Source organism: Rhineura floridana, chromosome 14, assembly GCF_030035675.1.
Source record: "Rhineura floridana isolate rRhiFlo1 chromosome 14, rRhiFlo1.hap2, whole genome shotgun sequence".
Taxonomy (NCBI): Eukaryota; Metazoa; Chordata; class Lepidosauria; order Squamata; family Rhineuridae; genus Rhineura; species Rhineura floridana.
In genome coordinates, this window is record NC_084493.1 from 302,795 (window position 1) to 324,918 (window position 22,124).

The following is a 22,124-nucleotide window of genomic DNA, read 5'->3' on the forward strand; positions in this document are numbered from 1 at the left end:
AAGAGTTGTCCTGAAGCCAGCACAGAGGCCAAGGCCAGTCGAAACACTCCCTGCTGAGTGCTCAGTGGTAGAGGACCAGACTGGGCTTCTGATGGCGAAGGTGGTCAGCCTCCTCTGTGGTGCCTGCAGTCCATGGAATCCTGCCTCACTGATGGCAAGGTGCACGCACACACACACACACAGTCCAGCTTTCTCGGTCCTTTGGGGATAGGGACGGAGGAAGAAGAGCCCTGAGGGGAGATAACCATTGGGAGGATGCCACAGAGCTCAGCCAGAAGGATTCACATCCTCTTTGTGAGAGGAGGAAGGAATTTTTTGGGGGGGGGACTTTCCCAAGAAACTATGAGAGGAGAGAGGAAGGGTGTGGGCAAGAAAGGAAAATGGGAGGGAGGCCACTGTATTAAGCCAAAGAGCAGCGGGAAGGGTAGATTTTGGGATGCAGGAGCTGGAGGAGACAGGCAGGTGGCCCTAAGCCACAGGGTGAAGCTGGCTCAGTCCGTCATTTTGGCCCTTGTAGGTTGGGTGAATTGCCTGCCTTTATGTTTTAAAAGTGCTGCATGAATGTTTGTTAATCTGTCCACTTATCATCATATTAATTTTTAAAATGAACATTTAGAAATGCAAAGCTGCTCCAAAGATTGGTGGTGTGCATGAGTGTGCGTGCGCACGCTCTAGACAGGCTTCTTGATGAGTTCCTGGGTGGGCATTCAAGCAGGGCTGGGCAGAGCAGTTTCCTGCTTTAAATTGGTATGACTCATTTTTTCCAGAGCTTGACCCTAGAGAGGGAAAAGATGCACTTGGTTTTTTCCACAGAGAGTATTTCCAAAACTGCCTCACTGCTCTAAAAATCCCCTGACCATCTCCACTCATGGAGAAATAGAGAGAGCAGGAAGGGCGGGGGGGGGCAGTTAAGCAGCTTGTGGCTTCAGCCCAGTCCTTGAAGTCATGAGCAGCTGCTGTGTGATGGATGCCAAGGAGGGACAGCTGCCAGAGGGCAAAATCCTGCATTTTTTAACGGATGGATCTGAAGCTGGTCACAGAGCTCTGTCCAGGAAGTGCGTCATGAGCGATTCTTCTGCTCTTGGACAGCTGGGCTCTTGTGTCAGGGTTGCTGCCGGCTCCTTAAGGGGAACTCTCCCTGTCAGACCCCCCCCCCACTGCTCATTTGCCAAGCTCACAAATGCATGCACAATTCTGGGGAGCAGGGAGGGGCTGCATTAGGCCAGAGCGTTTGCAAGATCCATGCAATGCTGATAGGTTCATGGCTTGTTCGGAAACATCCAAGCACATAAGCATATCCAGCAGTGCTGGAGAACGTTTTCTGACCAGTGCCAAATAGCTGGATGTCTTGGGTGCCAGTATCAAATTTGTAGCAGTCTGGGATGGCTTTTTGGCACTGAAGCAAACCTTTCTGCCCCAAGGAAAGCCAAATTCAGCACCAAAAGGAGTCAGCAGAAATGGTGCAAGTCACCGCAAGGTGGTGCAAAAATGTATCTGCATAGTTTAGTGACTAGTCTTCGTTTGCTGTTTGAGGCCGTTCACCAAGGAAATCTCTTGCAGCTTCCCAGGGGCAGGTTTAGACCTAAGAGGGGAGGTGGGCCGAGACAAAAGCAGTCAGCCTGGAGTCTGGGCCAATGTCTGGCTGAGCATGGTAACTCTGCTCGCCTTCCAACGTCTCCTGGATAGCCACAGTAGCCTGGCTGTGAAGACAGTTGATTTGCCTTTGGGGTCTGAGATACAGGAGGGGGATTGTGTGCCACTGGTTTGAAAGTCACCTTTTCTGCTCTCTCCCTAGGTCAGAGGACCCTCCACCACCAGAGTGAGGACCTGGACACAGTCATCCTAGTAAACCCTGATGAACAGAGCACTGTGTCAGAGGTAAAGCCCCCATATTCCGCCCTGCCTGGGCCCAGCACAGCTGGGGTTGGCCTGTCAGAGTTGCTGTAGCAGAATAGTCAAAAGCTGCCTGCTTCCTGTCCTGTGGAGCAGCCCATCTGCAAAGCTGTTGCGAACCGCCCTGAGGTAAAAGATTATGAAGGGCAGTTTATGCATGCCTTAAACAAAGCTAAGCCTCAAAGGGCCATGCTCAGCACTCTTCCTGGGCACTTCTTTCCTGGGGCAGGCTGCCTTTCTGCTTTTCCTCCATGCCTCCTGCTGCATCATTTGACTGCAATAGATTCTCCTGACCAGGCGGCGGGGGTGTGTGGATTTGGGTTCACTGCCACAGCTGACACCCTCCCGTGCCCTCTGCTGGGGATGAGGGTAGGGTTGAGATATTACTGAGCTTTCAGTAGCTCCCAGAGTCAAGAGGGTTGAGACAGGACACAGATCTGCCTCTCCATGTGCCATCTCTCCATGCTCACCCATAAGACCCAACAGTTTGCTTCATCAGTGTGGGGGCAGCATTTCTGCAAGGCCAAAACTCAGGAGCTGAAACTGTCTCTCATGTTGACAGGTTCGTTCATTGATATATGACTCTTCTGCTCACAAGCTGCTGGTCCTATGCGGGCAAAGCTCAGACCAAGAAGATTTGGTCCTGCAGGCTGGGACCTTCACCTACCAGAAATTTGCTGAGATACTTGCAGATCCAGAGGTAAGGTGGGTGGGCTGGTGATGTGGGACTGATACATCCAGTAATCTGACTGACTTAGGTGGGTTTGGAGGCCATCTTCAGATTGTTCTCTTCTTCTTAGGCCTCACCCAAGTCTGATTTCATGACTTACTTTGGGAAATTCTTTGCCTAAGATCTCTCCAGCACCCAGCTGTGTCAGGTGCTGGGTTTGGGACCACCTTAATTGGGGAGCCGCTGCTGATCCACGTTGCAAGTATTCACAGGCACTCAGGATGTGGCCCCAAGAACGTTATAAGCCTAGCACTGCTATTCCTGGCTTCTTGCAGGTGTGGGGAGCACTCCCTCTCCTTCAGAGGCTATTTTCAGAGTATTAGTCTTCAGCACACACACAGAGTAACATGTTACCAGAACATTGCTATTGATACATTTAATGTACACCTCTGTTCACAAAACAGGTCTCTTCCCTCCCAGGTACAACAATTGGATGCCTAGATTGACTGGGATGTTTCCAGCTCTGGATAATAGCTGAATTTGTATAGATTTTACTAAAAAGACATTTTGGATTTTGTCAAGGATATGTTATGGTCTCTCTGACTATTGCCTGCTTTTGATTCTTGTAGGTTGCCCAATTTCTCAGCAACACAGATCCAGCTTCCAAGGCCTCCCTCACTGTATCGTGTTTCGGAGAGGGAGATTGGAGCAACCTTGGACACCCCCAATTTCAAGACCTTCTCAATCTGAGACTGAACCCTGACCTGATCCTGCCAGAGATGGATGGGGTCTCTGAATTTGCCGAGTATGTCTCTGAGACAGTGGATGTTCCATCACCTTTTGATCTCCTGGAACCCCCAACCTCTGGGGGCTTCCTGAAGCTTTCCAAGCCCTGCTGCTATGTATTTCCAGGAGGGAGGGGGGATTCAGCACTCTTTGCTGTCAACGGGTTCAACATCCTGGTGGATGGTGGCTCAGAGAGAAAGTCTTGTTTCTGGAAGCTGGTCCGGCACCTGGACAGGATTGACTCAATTCTCCTAACCCACATTGGGGCCGATAACCTTCCAGGCATTAATGGGCTCCTGCAAAGGAAGATTGCAGAGCAGGACGAGGATCAATCGCAGGGCTCCACCAACTATAGTGACTGGATGAAGAATCTCATCTCCCCTGAACTCGGGGTTGTTTTCTTCAATGTTCCCGAGAAGCTCAAGATGCCAGAGTCCTCCATGAAGGTCAAAAGGAGCATTGAGGAGGCCAGCCTGACCTTGCAGTACCTCAACAGGCTGGGTGTAAAGCCAGAGCCCCTGCACAGAGTGGTCAGCAACACCATTGAGCCCATCACACTATTCCACAAAATGGGTGTTGGGAAGCTGGACATGTACATCTTGAATCCAGTGAAGGAGAGCAAGGAGATGCAGTTTCTCATGCAGAAATGGGCTGGGAATAGCAAAGCCAAGACAGGCATTTTCCTAGCCAGTGGGAAAGAGGGGGAGATTTCTGTCCCCTACCTGACGTCCATCACTGCCTTGGTTGTGTGGCTCCCGGCAAGTCCAACGGAAAAAATAGTGCGAGTTTTGTTTCCTGGGAATGCGCCCCAAAACAAGATTTTAGAAGGTCTTGAGAAGCTCCGGCATTTGGATTTCTTGAGGTATCCAGTAGCTACCCAGAGAGAAATAGCTTCTGGGCCCCCCTGCCCTGCCCTAAAGCACAGCAAGATTAAACAAAGGACAGAGAGTAAAGAGAGCCTCAAGTCTTCCCCAAAACCAGCTGCAGGAAAGGCAGCTGCTGAGGAGGGGGTGAAGGAGGCCAAGGCTGAGACCTTGAAGGAGGCCAAGGCTGAGAGGAAGTCAAGAGAGAGCTCTGAGAAGCCCCCAGGGAAGCCTGCAAAAACCGAGAAGATAAAGGTGGACTCCAGCGATGTCCTCAAAGCTGAGAAAAGAAAACACACCAAAGACAAAATGGGCAAGAAGCACCTCAAGGAGAAAGTTTCTCGACTGGAAGAAAAAAGGGACAAGGAAAAGAAAGAGATTAAGAAAGAGAAGAAGGACTTTAAGAAAGATGATGGGAAGAAGGAAGAAAAGAAGAAGGACGCCAAGCCAGACCTGAAAAAAAATTTGAAGCCAGACTTGAAGCTGTTCACCCCTGAAGTAAGGAAGACCTTATACAAGGCAAAGGTTCCTGGCAGGATAAAAACTGAGAAGGTTCGCAGCAAAGCTGAAAAGGACACCATCCATGCAGAGCTGAAGACATGGGCTGGGCCAAGGAAGCCCAGCCAGCCCCGAGAGCCAGGAGACACGGCTGAGCAAAGGCTCGTTCTATCTTCCCCTGAGGACCTTACCAAGGACTTTGAGGAGCTGGAGTCTGAAAAGCAGGTGAGGCCTCAGGATGTGCCTGCTTCTGCAGTGAGGGAGGCAGAGGGGCAGGCTCCTTGTGACGTGGCTATTGAGCTGGCTGGGCTGGCACCAGAAGAAATCGGTGGCCCAGAGGAGGCAATGCAAGGAAGGGAGAAAGGAGGGGAAATGCCTGGAAGACCTGATGAGAAGGCAGCAGCTGTGGTGGAAGAGTCTGAGGGGAATGTGGGCAGGAAGACAGAAGAAGTTCCTGGAAAAGAAGTGGAAGAGGAGAGAGGTCAGACGCTGGTGCCCAGTGACTCCCCAGGCCTGGTGCTGAGCCAAGAAGGAGCAAAATATTCTGCTTTAGAAATGAAGTGGAGAGACCCAGGAGGTGATAGGCGAACTGAAAGGAGGGAAGATGTGATGGAAAAGGCAGAAGAGCAAGATGAGGAGGCCAAAGGCAAAAGGACAACAAGAGGAGATTTGTCTGTCTTCCAGCAGCCAGAAGGTTCCATCTTGCCCTCTGAAGGAAAAGGAAAAGAGGCCAAACAGGAAAGTAAAGGGCCTGGAAAGCAAAGAATTGTGAAGGCAGCAGCGGCAGAGGAGGAATCCTGCCTGGGCAGCACTCTGGCCCCACCTGGTGAACATGTCTCCTACATCCAGGATGAAACAATCCCTGGCTACTCTGAGACGGAGCAGACCATCTCCGATGAAGAGATCCACGATGAGCAGGAAGAGAGGATGCCACACCTCAAGCCAGACATCGGCTCCTATGATGTTGCTGTGCCAGACCAGACTGGCTCCTTTGAAGCCATCCATGGGATCCAGGCCATGACAGCTGATGGTCAAGACCCTGGAACCCTTGCCTACCCCACAAATATTGTGGCTGCCCCCTTGGCAGAAGAGGAGCATGTGTCCTCAGCAACATCCATCACAGAGGGTGACAAGCTCTCCTCCTTTGCCACTTCTGTTGCAGAAGACCAGTCTGTTGCCTCAATAACAGCTCCACAGACAGAGGAGACTGGCAAAAGCTCCCTGATTCTGGATACAGTGAACAGTATACCCTCCTCTAGAACTGAGGCTACCCAAGGTCTGGACTATGTACCCTCTGCAGGCACGATTTCACCCACATCTTCACTAGAGGAAGACAAAGGCTTCAAGTCTCCACCTCCAGAAGACTTCCATATCCAAGCAGAAGGCGAGAGGAAGCGTGAGGCTTGTGAAAAGGGCCTGCAGCAGGAGGAGGAAGAAGAGGAAGATGAGACGCCAAATGTTGAGATGCCTTGGAGAGCCCAAGGTCATTATGAGGTACCAGCATTTTCTCAGCAAGGGCCCCTGGGAGATGGTTTAACCAGAGTACCGATGGAAGGGTCACAGGAAGAGGCCATGCTGCTACTTGGTGAAGGAGCCCAGTTGCTGCAGGCAGTTGCAGGCTCTGGTGAGGGTGAAGAACGGTGCACGAGTCCAGATGACAGCACAGTCAAGATGGCATCTCCGACCCAATCAGGCCCCACCAGCGCTGGGCACACACCTTTCCACCAGTCTCCTGTAGAGGAGAAATCAGACACTGTGGAGGCAGAGTTGCTTGACGAGTCAGCAGAGGCTCCTGTGAGGTGGGATGAAGGGAGAAGCCCCAACAGAGCACTGAGCATCTCTGGAGCATTTGAAGGTGATGTCTCCACCACGGAGGGGCTCTTTTATGGGGAGGTAACGGTCTCTCCTCTCCTTCTGGACAAGCCTGGCCCAGAAAGCACAACTGCCCTGCCTGCAGAATCTGCATCTGCCCAGAGTGAAAGCCGGAATCTGCTTCTTGAGAAAGAGGAGCTGGCCATAAGGTTCTACCACAAACAAGAGACCCTTGACATTTCTGAGCTTTATCCTCCCTCCAGAGAGACACTTCCAGAGCCCAAGAAGGACTCTCTGTTTAAGGGAGCAAATGCCTCCCAGGAATGCGTGAAATGCACTGGCAGTGAGCTGCTACTTTCTTCTGCAGAAATTCCTCCTCCAAAAGGATGGGAAGAATTTGCTGACAGAGCTGAAGACGAAAAATCTTCACATATACCCACAAAACATATATCAGCAGAGGAAGCAAAGGTGTTGTCTTTTATTGAAGACGTTCCTGGGAAGGCAAAATCTTCTGATGATTCCACCAAGGAAATATCACTAGAACAGGAAAAAGCCCTACATTTCACAGAAAGCCGCTTTGGCCAAGAGAAACCCCCTCCTGTTGCTATTGAACACCCTTCTCCAGAAGGTAGCAACATTTATCTGAGCCATAGTGAAGAAAACCCTTCCCACTTGTTCACAGAAGAGAGTTCTCAAACAGATGGTAAACCCCTCTTTACAAAAGAATTCCCTACTAAAAAACCCTCGGCCAACATGTTCACAGAAGAATTATCTCCTGAAACTAGATACCAGATTTACACAGAGCAGAGCCCTTCTGAAGGTAAAAAATCAGAAGCTTTTGTCAGAGACAACTTCCTCAGTTCCCTTTCATTCCCTGCGCAGGGCCCATTTCAAGATGACCATGGCATCCTCGTTATGTCGTCAGCAGACACCTTTCTGGAACCTGCCATATCAGTTTCAACTGAAAAAGAACCCATGAAAGAACCATCTCCAAGACCTTCCTCCAAAGAAGCAAGTCCAGAGCTGAAGTCTCCAAGCTTTACAGAACCAAGCTCAGTTCTTGAGAGGGAGCCCTCGGAAGTCTCCTCTGGAGAGATGGAGCCTTGTCAGTTACTGGAAGAGGAGCAAAATACAGACGAAGAACAGTCTCCAGAAATGGAAGACATTTATTTGAAAGATGGAAACTATGAGAAGACAGTGTGGTTTCCAGAGGAGATGAAAGAACTGCCACGCAAAGAACAAAGACAGAAGTATGATGAAGAAAGAGGGGAACATTCATTTCTGGATGATGAGGTAGATAAATATGGACCAAAATCTCCTTCCCAAATTGATGAGGAAGCGATCCCCCACTCTGTAGCATCTGATGATTACATTTCAGGACTGAGCAAGAAGGAAATTTGGGACCCTGAAGATGGCCACTTCTGGGAAGACACCAAAACTCTGAAGCAAGGGACATTTACTGAGAAGGGCTTTCCATTTGTGGGTGACAAGCCTGTGGCACAGCAGGTGAAAGAGAGGCCAGCTGACCAAACACAGACATTGCCACAAACAGGTGCTGAATTTAAAATGCCTGGCTTCATAAGCCCCCTCTGTCCTGAGTCTGAAAGTGGGTCAAAATCTGGCCTGGAATGGGCCATGTTATCCCTTCCACACCAAGCCAAGATGCCTTCTGCAATGAAAGAAAGAGGGGGCTATGCACCTGAGCAAGCTGAGGAAGTGGGCACAGAGCTGTGCTGCAGCTCTGTGGGTGAGGCCAGTGCCACCTCACCTGAAGAGGAGAGAGGAGCATCCTCACCAGAGCAGGGAGTGTCGCCGTCTTCTGCAGCAGACCACAGTATGGCCAAAGGTCAACCAGGAACCACAGCAAAGAGATCAGAGGGTGATGCTGGGTACAAAAGAAAGTGGGGTCCTGAGGAGGGACAGGGCAGAAAGCAGGATGCTGAGGGGAAATCTCACGATTGCCCAGAAGAAAGCCAAAAGGAGAAGCTGTTGAGCACGGCTCCGGTGGGATCCCATCATTACGGAGTAATCCCTGCAGTTATGGAGCCAGAGGAGAACAGACTCTTCCCTCCAGGTCAAGATCTTGGAGGAAGCAGGGACCTTGCAGCCTCTCTGCAGGACACCCTATCTTTTGGCCACATGGAGCGTTACTCATGGCCCAATCAGTTTGGGCTCTGTGAATCGAAAGCTGAGGCTGATGGGAAAGGGCAAGACAAGGAAGAGAGGGAACCAACCCCCTACCCTCACGAGAAGACTTTCCAATATGCCGATATCTATGAGAATGTTGTCATGTCTGGTGTTGGCTGCTTTGGAAGAGATGTAGGGTTCAAGACAGGAAAAGCACAACGGGCCCAGAAAGAGTCCCTTTACCCAATCTCCTCCAAGGAAGAAGAGTCTTGCCTCTACACTCCGACTGAGAAGGAGCTGTCATCTCCTGCGTCCCCAAAGGACAAAGCAGAACCCTCCTTTGAGTATGCAGATGTTCATGTGCAATACCTCCCTCTCCAGACAACAGAGAAGCACAGGCTGCCATGTGGCTTGACTTCCAAGGACTCACAGCAAGAGGGGAGCACTGCAAGCTCTTTGCCTCTTCTGCAGGGAAGCCTGGTGAGTTCCTTGCCTGCATCCTCTCTGGGAGACAAAGGCTTTGCCACTCCTGCTGATGGGGCAGATGCATTTAAGCAGGAAGAAATGGCTGTATACAGTGAAGATGCCCATCCTCCAGATGCAAACATCAGCCAGGAGCAAAGATCTGCTTCTCCAAAGCCCTCCCAGCCCAAGGACATTTATTACGAGCAAGCCAAAGAAGGAGAAGAGAGTGCCAGTGACTTGGAGCTGGAGAAAGGTGCCACAGAGAAATCAGAGAAAGAGTCCAAGCATCCAGATGGGCCCTCTTCAGCCGTGAAGTCAGTCCCTGAGAAGAGGGAAGAGGGACCCCATGCAGGCATTTCCGGAGAGGAGGACTGTTTATCAGCCACGTGGCAAGAAGCCGGTGGCGTCTTGTTGGGAGAGGAAAGTCAAGCAGAGAGACTAGCCTCAAAGGAAGAAGGTGCCATTCTCACAGAGCCAGGCAGGCAGGAGTGGGTCCCAGGCGCGTCTGTGGATGCCAGCAAGCAGCACGCCAAAGTGGACGAGGAAGCCTCCCTTGGAAAAGACTCCGATGGTGCTGATTCTAGAGGCTTCTGCTGCACCACTGCTGCTAAGGAGAGGGACTATCCAAAGGGCCCGGCGCTGCTGACTAAAGGACTGGATTGCTCTTCCTCAGGCTTTGAACTGTCTTCCCTAGAAAAGCACGAGCCGTCCATTCTGTTCCGACATGAGGCACATTTCTCGTCCCATTTACAGGACAAATCTCTCGTTTTCAACATACCTTATCCTGGTTCTTCAGAAAAGGGTAAGGGAGATGCATACTTGGAAGTATCCAGAAAGGTGTCTAATGAGGGCTCATCCTTCGTAGGAGGAGGGAAGCTTCTCTCTGGGGCACCCCAGGAGCAGCAGCCTCCACACAGGGAGTCACCCAGCCCTCTCAAGGAAACCTCCGAGGCCTCCTTCCCAGCACATCCAGCTACCACAGGCAAGAGTACCTGCCCTTCCACTGGCTCAGGGACAGCTGCAGGTCCAGGTGCCCAGGGTACACAGCGCATGTCCCCGTTGCTTCCAGCAGGCTCTGCAAAGGCATTTTTAGATGACATGGGAGCGGTTGCCTCTGCCAGCATGGACCTGCCCTCTCTGGCCACTCAGCAGTCAGAGTCCAGTCACACAGCCAGCCGCGTGCACCAGCCACCAAGCCCTAAAGAGCGGTTGGCGGCCGCTTCCCTTCCTGACATCCTGCTGGCTTCCCCCCACTGTCGGGAGGAGGCAGTTGCCGCAGCCAATGGCCCGACAGAGGTGAGCACCAGTCCGCTTTCTTTCCATGGTGTACCACATATCACAGAGAAAGCAAGGAAGAGGGAGGAGGAGGAGGAGGCTTGTGGGAGGCAAAGCCGCCCCTCTTGCCTGCTGAGCGGTGAGCCTGTCTTTCAGCCCTTCTTCCCAGAGGCTCATCAGGGCGCCCAAGTAGAGGACTGTGGTGATGCCTCCCATGGACTGGAGCCATCTTTAGGAGCCACCTCAGAATATGGACAGACGTTCTCATGTGAGCATAAGCAGAGGACGGGTGAGTTATCCCCGTCATTCATCAACCCAAGTCCTCAGGACTCATCAGAAGACAGTGATTTTTCCCAGACCAAAGGACACCCTTCAGTGAAGGGGAGGCTGCGTCCCACCCCCGGTGGCCACAGACACAGTGCGACCACCGGGGAAGAGACTCCCCCCACCTCTGCAAGCGACTCTGGAACCTCCCAGTCTGACTCTGATGTTCCCCCAGAAACAGAGGAGTGCCCCTCCATCACTGCCGATGCGGCCCTGGACTCTGATGAAGATGCCGATTTCCTCCCAGTGGACAAAGCGATGGGCAGCTCCCACCACAGCAGCAGCAGCACAAGGTCTGGCCACGACCCACCGCCAGTTGCCTTGGTGGACCCCCATCCTCACCCTCCACACCCGGATGTCTGCATGATGGATCCTGAAATGCTGCTAAATGAACAGAACATGAACAGACCCAATAAAATATCCAAGAAGGATCTGAAGGAGAAAAGCAAAGGTGTGAGGAAGCCACTGGGCAAGCCCAGCTCCTCTTCCCCTGCCCGGAAGCCCGAGAAATGGTCCCCCACCCCCTTGAAGCAGCAGCTCACAGACAGGTCTCCAAAGCCAGCGCTGGCCAGGAAAGAGAAACTGCTGAAGACCCCCACGGAAGACAAAGACGAAGGCTTTCGAGCAGGTCCTGGCAAGAGCTTCATCAATGGCATCAAAACAAGCCCCGGTAAGACGGAAGCGAGCTCTAGCCTTTGCAATGGGCTGGCGAGGATTGTGGCCATTTCCGTCCTCTCCGTGCACAGGGAGGCAATGGTGCGCTTGGGTTGTGGCACAGCAGGCCTCTGATTCTGCAGGGAGTTACTCGGCAAAGCTCACCCCACAAGCAGGATTAGGGAGAGGACAGGGCATCCTTATCTGCTTCCCTGTTTAATGTCCTATAATGGCCTGTCTTTGGCAATGGCAAGAGAGAGAGGCTCTTCCACCTCAAAAGCCAAGCCAGGCAGAGCAAGAACGCCTCTAGCCCAGGTACTCCAAAGAACAAGAAAATGTGCCCTGGGCCTGGCCCCTTCCCCCCAGAAGCACCTGCTTCTCCAGAAGCACCTGCTCCTGTCAGTGGTCTTCAAAGGCCAGCAGTTGAAATGACGATGTTCCAACCGAGGTGATTTAGCGTTGCGTCTCCTTTAGCCCCGAGGAAGCTCTTCTAGAGCCGCGTGATCTGGGGCTTGGACGGCTGCTAGCAGAGACCACCCTTGAGCCACATGTGGCCTTAGGAGATCGGTGGGGAGCCCAAGGGCCACATTCCCTTTCCGGACAACCTCCCAGGGGCCACATGCCAGTAGTGGGCAGGGCCAGAGGCAAAAGTTTGGCAGAGCAATAAATGTTAATTTTACTTTTGTCCAGCAGGCTAGTTTCCACACACTCTCACACACCCCCTCAATCCTCCAGGCAGGCAAGAGGCGGTGAAAGGCTTTAAGGACAATTCCAGCCAGGCAGAAACCCTCAAGGAGGTGACCAGCAGGGCTGGGGAGGTTTGTGGCCCAGGAGGGTGTGTGTACTGGGGAGTGTCCTGAGTTCCGGGAGCCAGGCTGAGAGGCCCAGAGCCCCCCCCCCATCCCTGCTTTAGGGCTATGCTGGACTCAGCTGGCCAAGGTCCTGCCCCCCCCCGGCCGCTGCAGCCTCAAACGCCAGTGTCTGTTCTGTGCCATTCAGGTGCCAGTCATCAAGTGTAGAGGCACCAAGTGATACCTGAGAACCGACTCCACCTCAAGGCCACAGTTGATGCCATCCAGTAACACTTAGAGGACTCCCACACACACACAAATGATCAGCACCTCCAGATTAAGCCAGTCTGCTTTTCTGTTGTGCTCATCAGGACTGTGGCTCCCAGATGCTCTGAAATGGGCCAGTTGTGGGATGCACAGAAGTGTAAAAAATGACATTACAAGGAAAGCTGGGGAGGGGTCCAGGGTTTAAAATAGAAGCTGATGGGGTATGAGCCTCTCTTGGTTGCTCTCAGCTGGTAGGACACAACACACACCCCTCCAGAGAGCAAGAGCAAGGTGGTCAATTGCTGAATGCTTTGTCAGAAGTCGAGCGCCTCCATTTTCTCTCTCCCCAAGTTCCCAGTAACCCCAAAAGCTGCTCTTCTGTGCCCCCTGGACCCCCCGTCTATGTGGACCTGGCTTACATCCCCAATCACTGCAGTGGGAAAAACACAGACCAGGAGTTCTTCAAGAGAGTCCGAGCAGCTTACTACGTTGTGAGTGGCAATGACCCTGGCAGCGGGGAGCCCAGCCGTGCCGTGCTGGATGCCCTCTTGGAAGGAAAGGCCCAGTGGGGGGAGAACCTGCAGGTAAGTGCCTAGCTGGCTTCCCTGGGACCTGGGGTGGGAGTAGGTGGCAATTGGCAAGCATGCTCAGGGGCTACAGTGAAACACGGTTCCTGCAGAGGGCCCTGGCGGCTCAGTGGCAGAGCGCCTACCTTGCATGCAAAAGGGCCCTGCCTCCGTCTCCTTGGGGAGCTTGATGGACCAGTGGTCTGGGTCAGCACAAGGCAGCCTCCTGTGCGCCTATGGCGGCCTTTCTGTGCCAAGGGTGGCCTCTCCACCCTGCAGGGGTCGGCTGGGTGGGCGACAGGAACAGCCCATTTGAGAGGAAGCTGGCCATGCCCATCCCCAGAGCCACCACCCCATCCTCTAAAGCAAGTCAATGGCCTCGCCATGCCAGAAGCAGCATTGTTCCTGCACCCGCCCGCCCACTTCCCCTCCCCCTAGAACAATTCTGAGCTCAGTCCAAAGGAGCAGATCCACTGCAACCACCAGGCCCCCAACAGCAGCTCAAGGAGGCTGAGATTGCTGTTGCAAGAATTGGCTCCAAGCTGCCCCTTTAACCAAAACTTGCAATGGGCCTCCTATATTCCCCCCCCCCATCCCTCCCCGGCTGCCTCTGCCACACGCAGGTGGAGCTGCCTTGTTTCCTGGTGCTGCTGTGGCCAGGACTGGCCGGAGAGGTGCCTTCCTGCCCCCACCTCTCTTCTGTTCCTCCAGGTGACTCTCATCCCGACACACGACACAGAGGTGACACGGGAATGGTACCAGCAGACCCATGAGAAGCAGCAGGAGCTGAGCATCATGGTCCTGGCCAGCAGCAGCACAGTGGTGATGCAGGATGAGTCCTTCCCAGCATGCAAGATTGAGTTCTGAGGCCGCAGTGCCGCTCCTTCATCAGCCTCCTCCCCCACCATGCAGCCCTGGGAGAGCCATTCGCTCACAGCTCCGTTCTCCTACTCCTCCCTTGCCTGAATGTGGTCTGGACTCCACGACACATACCACCTGTTTGTGGTTCTTGTTTGCCAGCATGCCTGGATGGGTGCAGAGTGGAGGGAGCTTGTGGGGAGCTGTTTCCCTTTTCCAGGTTTATTTTGCTGCTTCCATCATTGTATAATAATTCGGCTGCCTTGATTTTGCTTGCACAAGCTCTCTCCACTCCCTTCTTCGTCCCCTGAGGGCTCTTGTGCAAGGTCAGCCCCCCAGAACGTCGTCCGCCTTGCCAATGGGGTGGCTGCCGATGGGAGCAACCAGTGAGAAATGAAGCCTCTGCAGCGCAAAGGGAGAACTGAGCTGGGAAGAGGAGAGCCCAGGATGGATGCCCCATGAAAGAGTGGCCGGCCCTGCCCCAGCCCATGTTGGGTAGCCAGCCAGCCCACCCACCCTCTGCCAAAACTGCGGAAATGGAATTTTACTTGTTGTGCCAAGGAGGACATTCAAGGGGTGCAGCTGGGCCCTTCAAGGTGATTCCAGCCTTTTGGGGAGGAAGGTTGATGTTTATAAAGTCCCAGCATTTCCCTGGGAGCCAAAGGATAACGGGGGGGGGACTGGATCCCTCTGGGGATGGAGATCGCACTCATGACACAGGCAAGGGGATCACAGCCCCGTTTGCTGGAGCTAAGGGCCCAAACCAGGGAAACTGGGTTTGCAGGCTCTTTCTCTTCCTCCCACCCCCATGCACTACTATCCTCCTCGCCACTCTTGCAGGGCACATCAGAGGCACTGAGCTGTTCAGTGACAGAGAAGCCCAGTCAGCCTCTGTGAAGCCGGTGCCAGCTGCCCTGGGCCAGTGCATGTTGCAGCCTTGGGCTGAGGGTGAGAGGGCAGCATGCACATTGGCAGTATTCCCATTCACAAATAGGAAGCTTTTGGTAGGCTCTGGAAAGGCCCCCAAAGCCTTTGGGGGTGTCCTCTTGGGAGAGAGCGCAGCAGCCGGCTTGGCTGGCCCTTCCAGATTTGTTCCTGTCACTAGCAGCCATTAGACCTGCAAAAGGCAGCAGGAGGATCCCATCAGAACTATTTTTCTGGTCACTGTCTAATTTATATATTTATTTTGGAGTTTTGGGGTTTTTATTGGAACTGTGTATGCTGGTGTGTGTGCTTTTCAAATACTCTGACTGTGTTCCCATCATCAGACCTACGTAGGCTCCCGGCTTCCAGGTCACAGGGTACTCCTCACATTTCTAAACACTGTCAGCTTGAAAGATTACAGACCCACCATCCCCATTGTGAGAAGCACTGAGGGCATTTGGCTCTCCAGCCTCCAAGGGCTCCACTCCATGCTCTGGCACCCAGCTGAGGAGGATGAAGGGGGAAAGACAAGCCAACTGGCCCTTTCCTATCACTCTTGCACATTGCTGCTGTTGCCCGGACTGCTTGCAGTTAGTTGACAGCCAGTCTCCAGCCATGTGCACACAGGCCCAGCCTAGGGGCGGGGAAAGGCAGGGGCCTCTGTGGCTGGGCAGGCACGCCAATGCTCCTGCACTAGTCCACCTATGAATGTGCCTCTCTTGAAGCAGGGAGTGGATGGCAGTCGGACCCATGGCTCCTTCTGAGAAGAAAGTGCAGGGGAATCTCTTCTCCTCATCTCCCCCCCCCCCCGTTACTCTGTTATTTCCCCCCCCCCCCGTGCCCAGATTTCAAGCTTGAAAGTCCAAAAATTTAGTAGTTTTGAAGCAGGCTTCAGCAACTCCCTTCTTCACATTTTATGGCAAACACACCCAGACAGAGCTGCATGAGTCCGAAGAGGGACAGTTTGGATCCCAGGACACAAATGGAGAGAGAGATTTAAATTCTGCTTCTGCTTGTTCCTGCATGTGGCCATCAGCGTGCGATTCCTCCTCTACGTTGTACTCATTTGGCGCTACCACAAAGATGATGACAAGAACACCTCCAGCCCTTTTCTCTGCCAAACGTTGTATGAACAGAGACCAGGGCTCCTGCCACCCTTTCCCCCCTCCATATTATGTACAATTTGAGATCTGCAGGTTTCCTCTCCCTCCCCCCCCCGCATTTCTGTGTGCAACGCTCTGTAATTCTAATGATTGTAACAGGAGGGCCTTGCACTAACCAATAAAGCCACATAAACTGCGACCCACAAGGGGCTCCTGTCATGTTTCCATTGCCAGCCCTTGTCCTTTGGCCACAGCGGAACCTCTGTCGGCATTTTCACCGCTGTCCTGTCTGGCTGGTCTTCTGCTCCTCTGCCGGCAGCACAGCAACGCACGTCTCCGCTTCCCACTGGCAATGAGTCTCACAGCCATGGGGCGGGGGAGGCTGCTGTGCTCAGGCAGAGCCTCTGGGGCCATTCATGGAGGAGCTGCCTCCAGTACAGGGCCTTGCTCCTTGTAGCTCAGCATCCCTTGCAAAACAGCAGAGGCCTAAGGGGGCCAGGGTGAGGGAGAGCAGAAGGAACAGCTGTGGTCTCTTGCTTCCTGGGTGGGGAACGGAGAGACCAGACTGCTTTGTCACCCACACTTTTTTCTTCAAAGCTGCATTTCCAGAGTGCTGCTTATGCTTTTGCTTTGCAACGTGAACAAGCATTTGAGCTTTGTTCACATAACCTCTCTAGCAAGTCTTCCAGGAGCTGCAATTTGCCTGGACAAGACAGGGCATTTTCTCTCTTGGATGCCGAGCTGGGCTACCACTCCTACCCAGCACAAAGGGACAGCTGGAGACCCAAAACCGTCTAGTCCCCTCATGCAGGCTTGATGCTGTTGTGAAAGCGACACACAGTCATTCAGATGCTCCAGCCACAAAATGGATACGCTGAGGCAGAGGCAGTCTGTTTTTTCTGCTCTGTTGTTCTCATAGCAATGGATGCCACTGCCTGGGCCCAGCAGCTGCTCTCCTAGGCAAAGCTTTGGCTCATGCAGAACAAAGGCTCCTCTAGCCCAGTGCAAGTTGCCTTGCCTGGGATGCTGCTTTGGCTCAAAGCAATCCTAATTTGGGGGGGGGGGGCATCTTTCAAAAAAGCAAGGGAAACAAACTTGTACGAAAGAAATGCATGCAGACAATAAGGGATTATTTAAAAGAGAGCTTTCAGGGGCATTATCACTAAAAAGGATTATTAAAAAATAATTAAATTTATCAGAAGCAGAAAACCAGCTCGAGCTAGATGGCTGTTGGCTGGTAAATTAAAGATGCCCTACAGGAGAACGAAGAGACTGCAGATAAGCTGAATGAATTATTTGTGTCAGTGCCCATTGTGGAAGGCAAATACCCATGCCTCAACTGACTTTTTTAGGGCAGGAGATCTGAGGAAGTGATGCAAATAGTGGCAGCAAGAGACAATGTTCCAAACCTTATTGACAAGGTGAAAACAAACTGGGTCCAGATGTGAATCCATCTCGGAGTTCTAAAAGAACTCAGATGTGATCTTTTAACAACACTATTTAACATGCCCTTAAGATCTACCTATGTACTAGATGCCTGGAAAGTAGCCAGTATAACACTAATCTTTAAAGAGGGATACTGCGGAGATAGAGAAAATGAAGGCCAGTGAGATTCCAGTTTGTGGAAAGCATTGATAAAGATCGTGTTATCACGCAAACAGGACTTGCTGAAGAGAAATCAACATGGCTTCTTCAAAGGTATGTACTGCCTAACTAACCTTTTACAAGTTCTTTGGTGTCCGTAAGCATGTGGATGGGGTGATCCAGCAGACGCTGTTTATTTGGATTTTCTAAACACTTTTGATGAAGTCCTCGACCAAAAACTCCTGAGTCAACTAAACAGTCATAGTATAAGAGGAAAGGTCCTCCTACAGCTCACTGGTTAAAGAAATTATAGGAGAGAAAAGGAATCAATGAGTATTGCAGTGGGAACGGGGATCCCATAAGAGTCCATATTGGGACTGGTGCATAAATGATCCGGAGTCAGAAGTGAGCAATGAGGTGCCCAGTTTGCTGAGGGATCTCTTCACTGTAGAGGAATGGGGCAAATGTGGTTCACTGTAAGCAAGTACAACGCAGTACCCATTGTGGCAAAAACAAAACAAAAACCTTAAAATATTAAGATGAAGTCTGAACTCGCAGTGAGTGACCAGGAAAGGGATCTTCTGGTTATGGATAGCTTGATGAAAATGTCAACCCAATCCATAGTTGCTGAGCAGGAGACGTGGGAGGCAAGTCCCATGTCGGGGTTCATTAGGAAAGGAACAGAAAATAAAACTACCAATATTGACAATAGACAGTGCTACCACACTTGGAATACCGTGTACAATTCTGGTCATTACACCTCAAAAAGGAATATCGTAGAGCTGGAAAAGATTCAGAAAACAACCACCAAAATGGTCAAGGGGTTGGAGCAACTCTATGAGGAAAGGAGGGCTTTTTAAGTTTAGAAGAAAGGTGAATGGGGTGGGGGGGCTTGCAGAGGTGTATAAAATTATGTGTTGGATGGAGAAAGTGAGACATTTCTCCCTCTTGCATCATGCTAGAACTCACTGAGTTTGAGGTCATCCAATGAAGCAGAATGGTGGGAGATTCAGGACCGAACAAAGGAAGAACTTCACACATCATGCAGTGAATTTTGTTGTTTTAACTACACAAGTTGAGGCGATGGCTGCAATTCTGATAGTTTTAAAAGGGGGTTAAGACAAATTAATGAGGGATCAGGCTATCAATGGCTACTGGCCATGACGCCTTATATTATCTCCCATTTCTCAAATACAGTTAGTGGGGATCACGAGTGAGAGTGGCTATTGCTCTTGTGTTCTTGAGGCCTTTCCACAGACACGGAAGTGGCTGGCCACTTGGAGAAGATAGGCCATTGCCCTGATCCAGCAGCCAGGCTCTTCTGCTGTTTTCCTCCTTAAGCTGTGCAGCACTTGCAAGGAGAGCTCTGCTTTCCCCACCAACTTTGCCAGACAACTGAGTAACTTGCAAACAACTAGATTTTTGAAGGAGAAAACCCTTTCAATGGCACTGGTGGTTAGAGGCCCTCACAGAGGCTGCAGGTATTATGCAGTAAGCACAAGCACTCCCTGAAATATCTCCCTCAGGAAGCCTGTTAATGCCAAAGGCTCAGCTGTAGCAGAGATTAGAACACCACTGTGCATAAGATGTAGGCAGGCACACGCCTACCAAAGATACATCTTTTCATGAGCTGACTTCCATTTTCTAGTTCCACAGTGCGGATGTGGCCAAGTTACTAGCTTCTGCCTCAGCGGTTCACAGCTGCAAACCACCAACCAAGAGGCACAGAGTCCAACTTCTGCCCCCTTTCCCCCAGATGCAGTGATACAACTCCTTTTGCATTGGGAACAAAAGAGAATGACCACCCCAAGGTATTGTGGGTAGGGCAAAAGAATCCAGATGGGAATCACATCTTAGAAAACTGAGCTGGTCTCTCTTGCAGACACTGCCGAAAGTTTATGAAGTTGTGTGAGCACTTAGCGTTCATCAAGACACACACAGCAAAACATAAAGAATAGCCCTGTCGGATCAGAGCAACACTGCAGCTTGCCCATCATCCTGCTTTCAACAATGAGTGGGCAGATGGGAGACCCCCAAGAAAATGAAGACAATTGCCACCTCCAGCCAGAGCTTGGAAAAGTTACTTTTTTGAACTACAACTCCCATCAGCCCAATCCAGTGGCTATGCTGGCTGGGGCTGATGGGAGTTGTAGTACAAAAAAAGTAAATTTTCCAAGCTCTGCCTCCAGCGAGTGCTATTGTTGCAACCCACTTCTGAACCTGCAAAGTTCTATATCCCCTTCACAATAATTATGTTGTTATGAAGTGTGCAGTTTGCACACAAGCCTGCAGTTCTCATATACTGAATCTACCCATCAATTACCCAAGAAGAAGAAAACCACTCTCTCCACACTGTGCACATTAAAAACTTCTTTCCTCCCCATTCAGAACTAGAAAGCCTCAGATAGTTTATCCTTTTACAAAAGTGTTTAGACTGAGTGCCATTTCTGTTTCATGCTGTTTAACCAGATACTGATCTATAAGAAAACCTGCCCTCTTAGTGCTGAATTTCCTCAGGAGCCTTTGGCAAGAGTCTTTATCAAAACCTTACTGAAAATCCAAGTATACAGTGTCCACATGCTTGATGACACACTCAAGAGAATTCCAAAAAGTTGGCCAGACTGGACTTGTTCTTCTCCGTTGGGGTGGCCAATGTGGGGCCCGCTGCATGTTGTTCAACTAGAACTCCCATCATGCCAGACTCTTGGCCATGCTAGCTGGGGCTCGAAGGGAGTGAGACTCCATCAACATCTGAAGGGTACCATGCCAGCTACCCTTCTTCTATATGCTTCATAATTTTAACTTTAAAAACACTTTCTACCAACTTACCCAGAATAGATGTTAGGATAACTAACTGCGCTCCTTCTGGTAGGAAGGGAGGGGGCTATAAATGTAATACATAAAATAAAATTAAAAAATAATAAAATAACTGGAGTGTCATTTCTCTGCTTGGAATGGGGCGAGGACTCAAGGCTCTTGCTCCCTTTTGTGAGTGGGCTTGGCCCTGCTTGTGATCCAGCAAGCCTTTTTGAGCTCAGACACAGCAAAGGGTCTCTTTCTCACTCTCCACCGCATCCACCAACTCACACAAACGCACACCCCTCTCCAGAGGCTTCCGGACACCCCTGTCTGGGCCTACAGATTCTTCCTGCTCCCCTTTCTAGGGCAGTCACTATTTCTGGCACAGGAATCCTTGCCTCCATTGCACTCCAAATTGGGCAACTTAGGGGGCCTTCCCTCAATGGTAATGAAGGTTGCTCATCCTTCCTGTACTTCTTGCCAGGTTTGCAAATACCAGTGCCAAGCAAGGGTGCGCCTGTCCTGTGCCTATTCTTCTGCCCTCCCCACCTAAGACAAGGCAGGCCTGATAAGCACCCGACCAAAGCCACACCAAGAGACAGACAAGCAGCCATGATGAAGCTTCAGCCAAAGCCTCCTATCCAGATAGAGACACAAAGAGGCAAACAGGCACGGAGTGTCAAGATTTTACTACACGCACAATATACAGCACAAGAAGGACTCCTGGGGGCATTTTTACAATTCCTAGTGAGAGTAACACAGACAAATCTGAACCACAGACACACTCCTGACCTTATAGTGGGGCGTGGGGGGAGAGGTAGAGGAACACCTGGACCCACAGCCCCACTCTGGCAATGCTAAGAATATATTAAATATTTGCTTTGCACTGTACGCCATTTGGCCTCTCATCCACGTGTTTCTAAGAAAACCTGATTCTTCAAAGCAGCTTGATATCCTGGCAGATGCCAGCGAGGCTGAAGCTCCCAAAAGAGCCGCCCACTGCTGCCCGCCAGCAAGGAAGACCTTTTCACTGTCTGCACACAAACTGCAGGGGAGACGGTCTCCCCTCTCCACCCCACCCGAGCCAGTGCCTCAACTGGCAGCACCGCCTGGAGGGTGTCTCCCAGCCCCCTCCGGCCAGCAGCTACAGGCCGAAGCTTCAGAGGAGGAAGAGCACCCTGGCCCAGGCAGTGCCCGGCTGGGGCAAGAAAGGGTCCCCCTCGGCCTTTGCTGGCATCCCGCCTGCTGCTCACTTGGACAGCAGCCTCTCCTGACTAAGTGCTCTCCCCAATTGGGAGAAAGGTGCTCAGCAACCCTCTTCCCAGGCTGCTTCTCCCGCTCCTGCCGCCGCCTCCTCCTCCTCCTCCTCCTCCAGTGTTCTCCCAGGCAGGCCCAGCTCTCCCCGTCCACTTGACCCTCTGCTGCGGACGTCCAACAGCCCCAGCAGCTCTGGCAGCTGCACACACTCTGCCTCCTCCTGCCCCACCAGCATCACCTCAGATGCACACACCTCACCTTCCCCAAGAGCCTTCTGCAGCACCCATGGAGCCCCCCTAGGCTCTGCTGCAGCCTCCCCTCTTAAGGGCTGCTCCCCGGGCCTTGGCACAGGTGGCTCCAGCCCTCCTGCACCCACTTCCAGGATCTCCCTCCAGGCCCCGCTGCCCGGCAGGCTCCCTTCCTCCATGCCAAGAGAGACCTCCCTGGACAGGTGCCCGCCAAGCCGCTCCTTGCTGGCTTGAGTGCTGAACAGAGATTTTTCAGCAAAGCTGAACTGGGGGCAGCTCTCCACCGACAAGGTTGGGGACGAGGGGCCTGCGCTGGAGACTGTGCTGGATGGACCGCTGCTGTCTGCAAAGAAACCAGAC

General features: G+C 51.9%; 2 protein-coding genes across 11 annotated transcripts in view; one reads left to right on the forward strand and one right to left on the reverse strand.

Annotated features, from left to right (window-relative positions):
- MAP1A (microtubule associated protein 1A) overlaps positions 1-16,068 on the forward strand; it is a 51,937-nt gene extending 35,869 nt beyond the window's left edge. For all 3 annotated transcript variants that reach the window (XM_061595102.1, XM_061595103.1, XM_061595104.1), the window contains 5 exons: positions 1,796-1,878; positions 2,456-2,593; positions 3,193-11,383; positions 12,777-13,009; positions 13,703-16,068. In XM_061595102.1, coding sequence (XP_061451086.1) covers positions 3,343-11,383; positions 12,777-13,009; positions 13,703-13,858 — 8,430 coding nt within the window. In that variant the 5' untranslated portion in view covers positions 1,796-1,878; positions 2,456-2,593; positions 3,193-3,342 and the 3' untranslated portion in view covers positions 13,859-16,068. The remainder of the gene's footprint in view (positions 1-1,795; positions 1,879-2,455; positions 2,594-3,192; positions 11,384-12,776; positions 13,010-13,702) is intronic.
- A 4,874-nt stretch (positions 16,069-20,942) lies between these two features.
- The window catches only part of PPIP5K1 (diphosphoinositol pentakisphosphate kinase 1), a 42,223-nt gene continuing 41,041 nt past the window's right edge, over positions 20,943-22,124 (reverse strand). For all 8 annotated transcript variants that reach the window (XM_061594740.1, XM_061594737.1, XM_061594739.1 and 5 more), the window contains one exon: positions 20,943-22,107. In XM_061594740.1, coding sequence (XP_061450724.1) covers positions 21,566-22,107 — 542 coding nt within the window. In that variant the 3' untranslated portion in view covers positions 20,943-21,565. The remainder of the gene's footprint in view (positions 22,108-22,124) is intronic.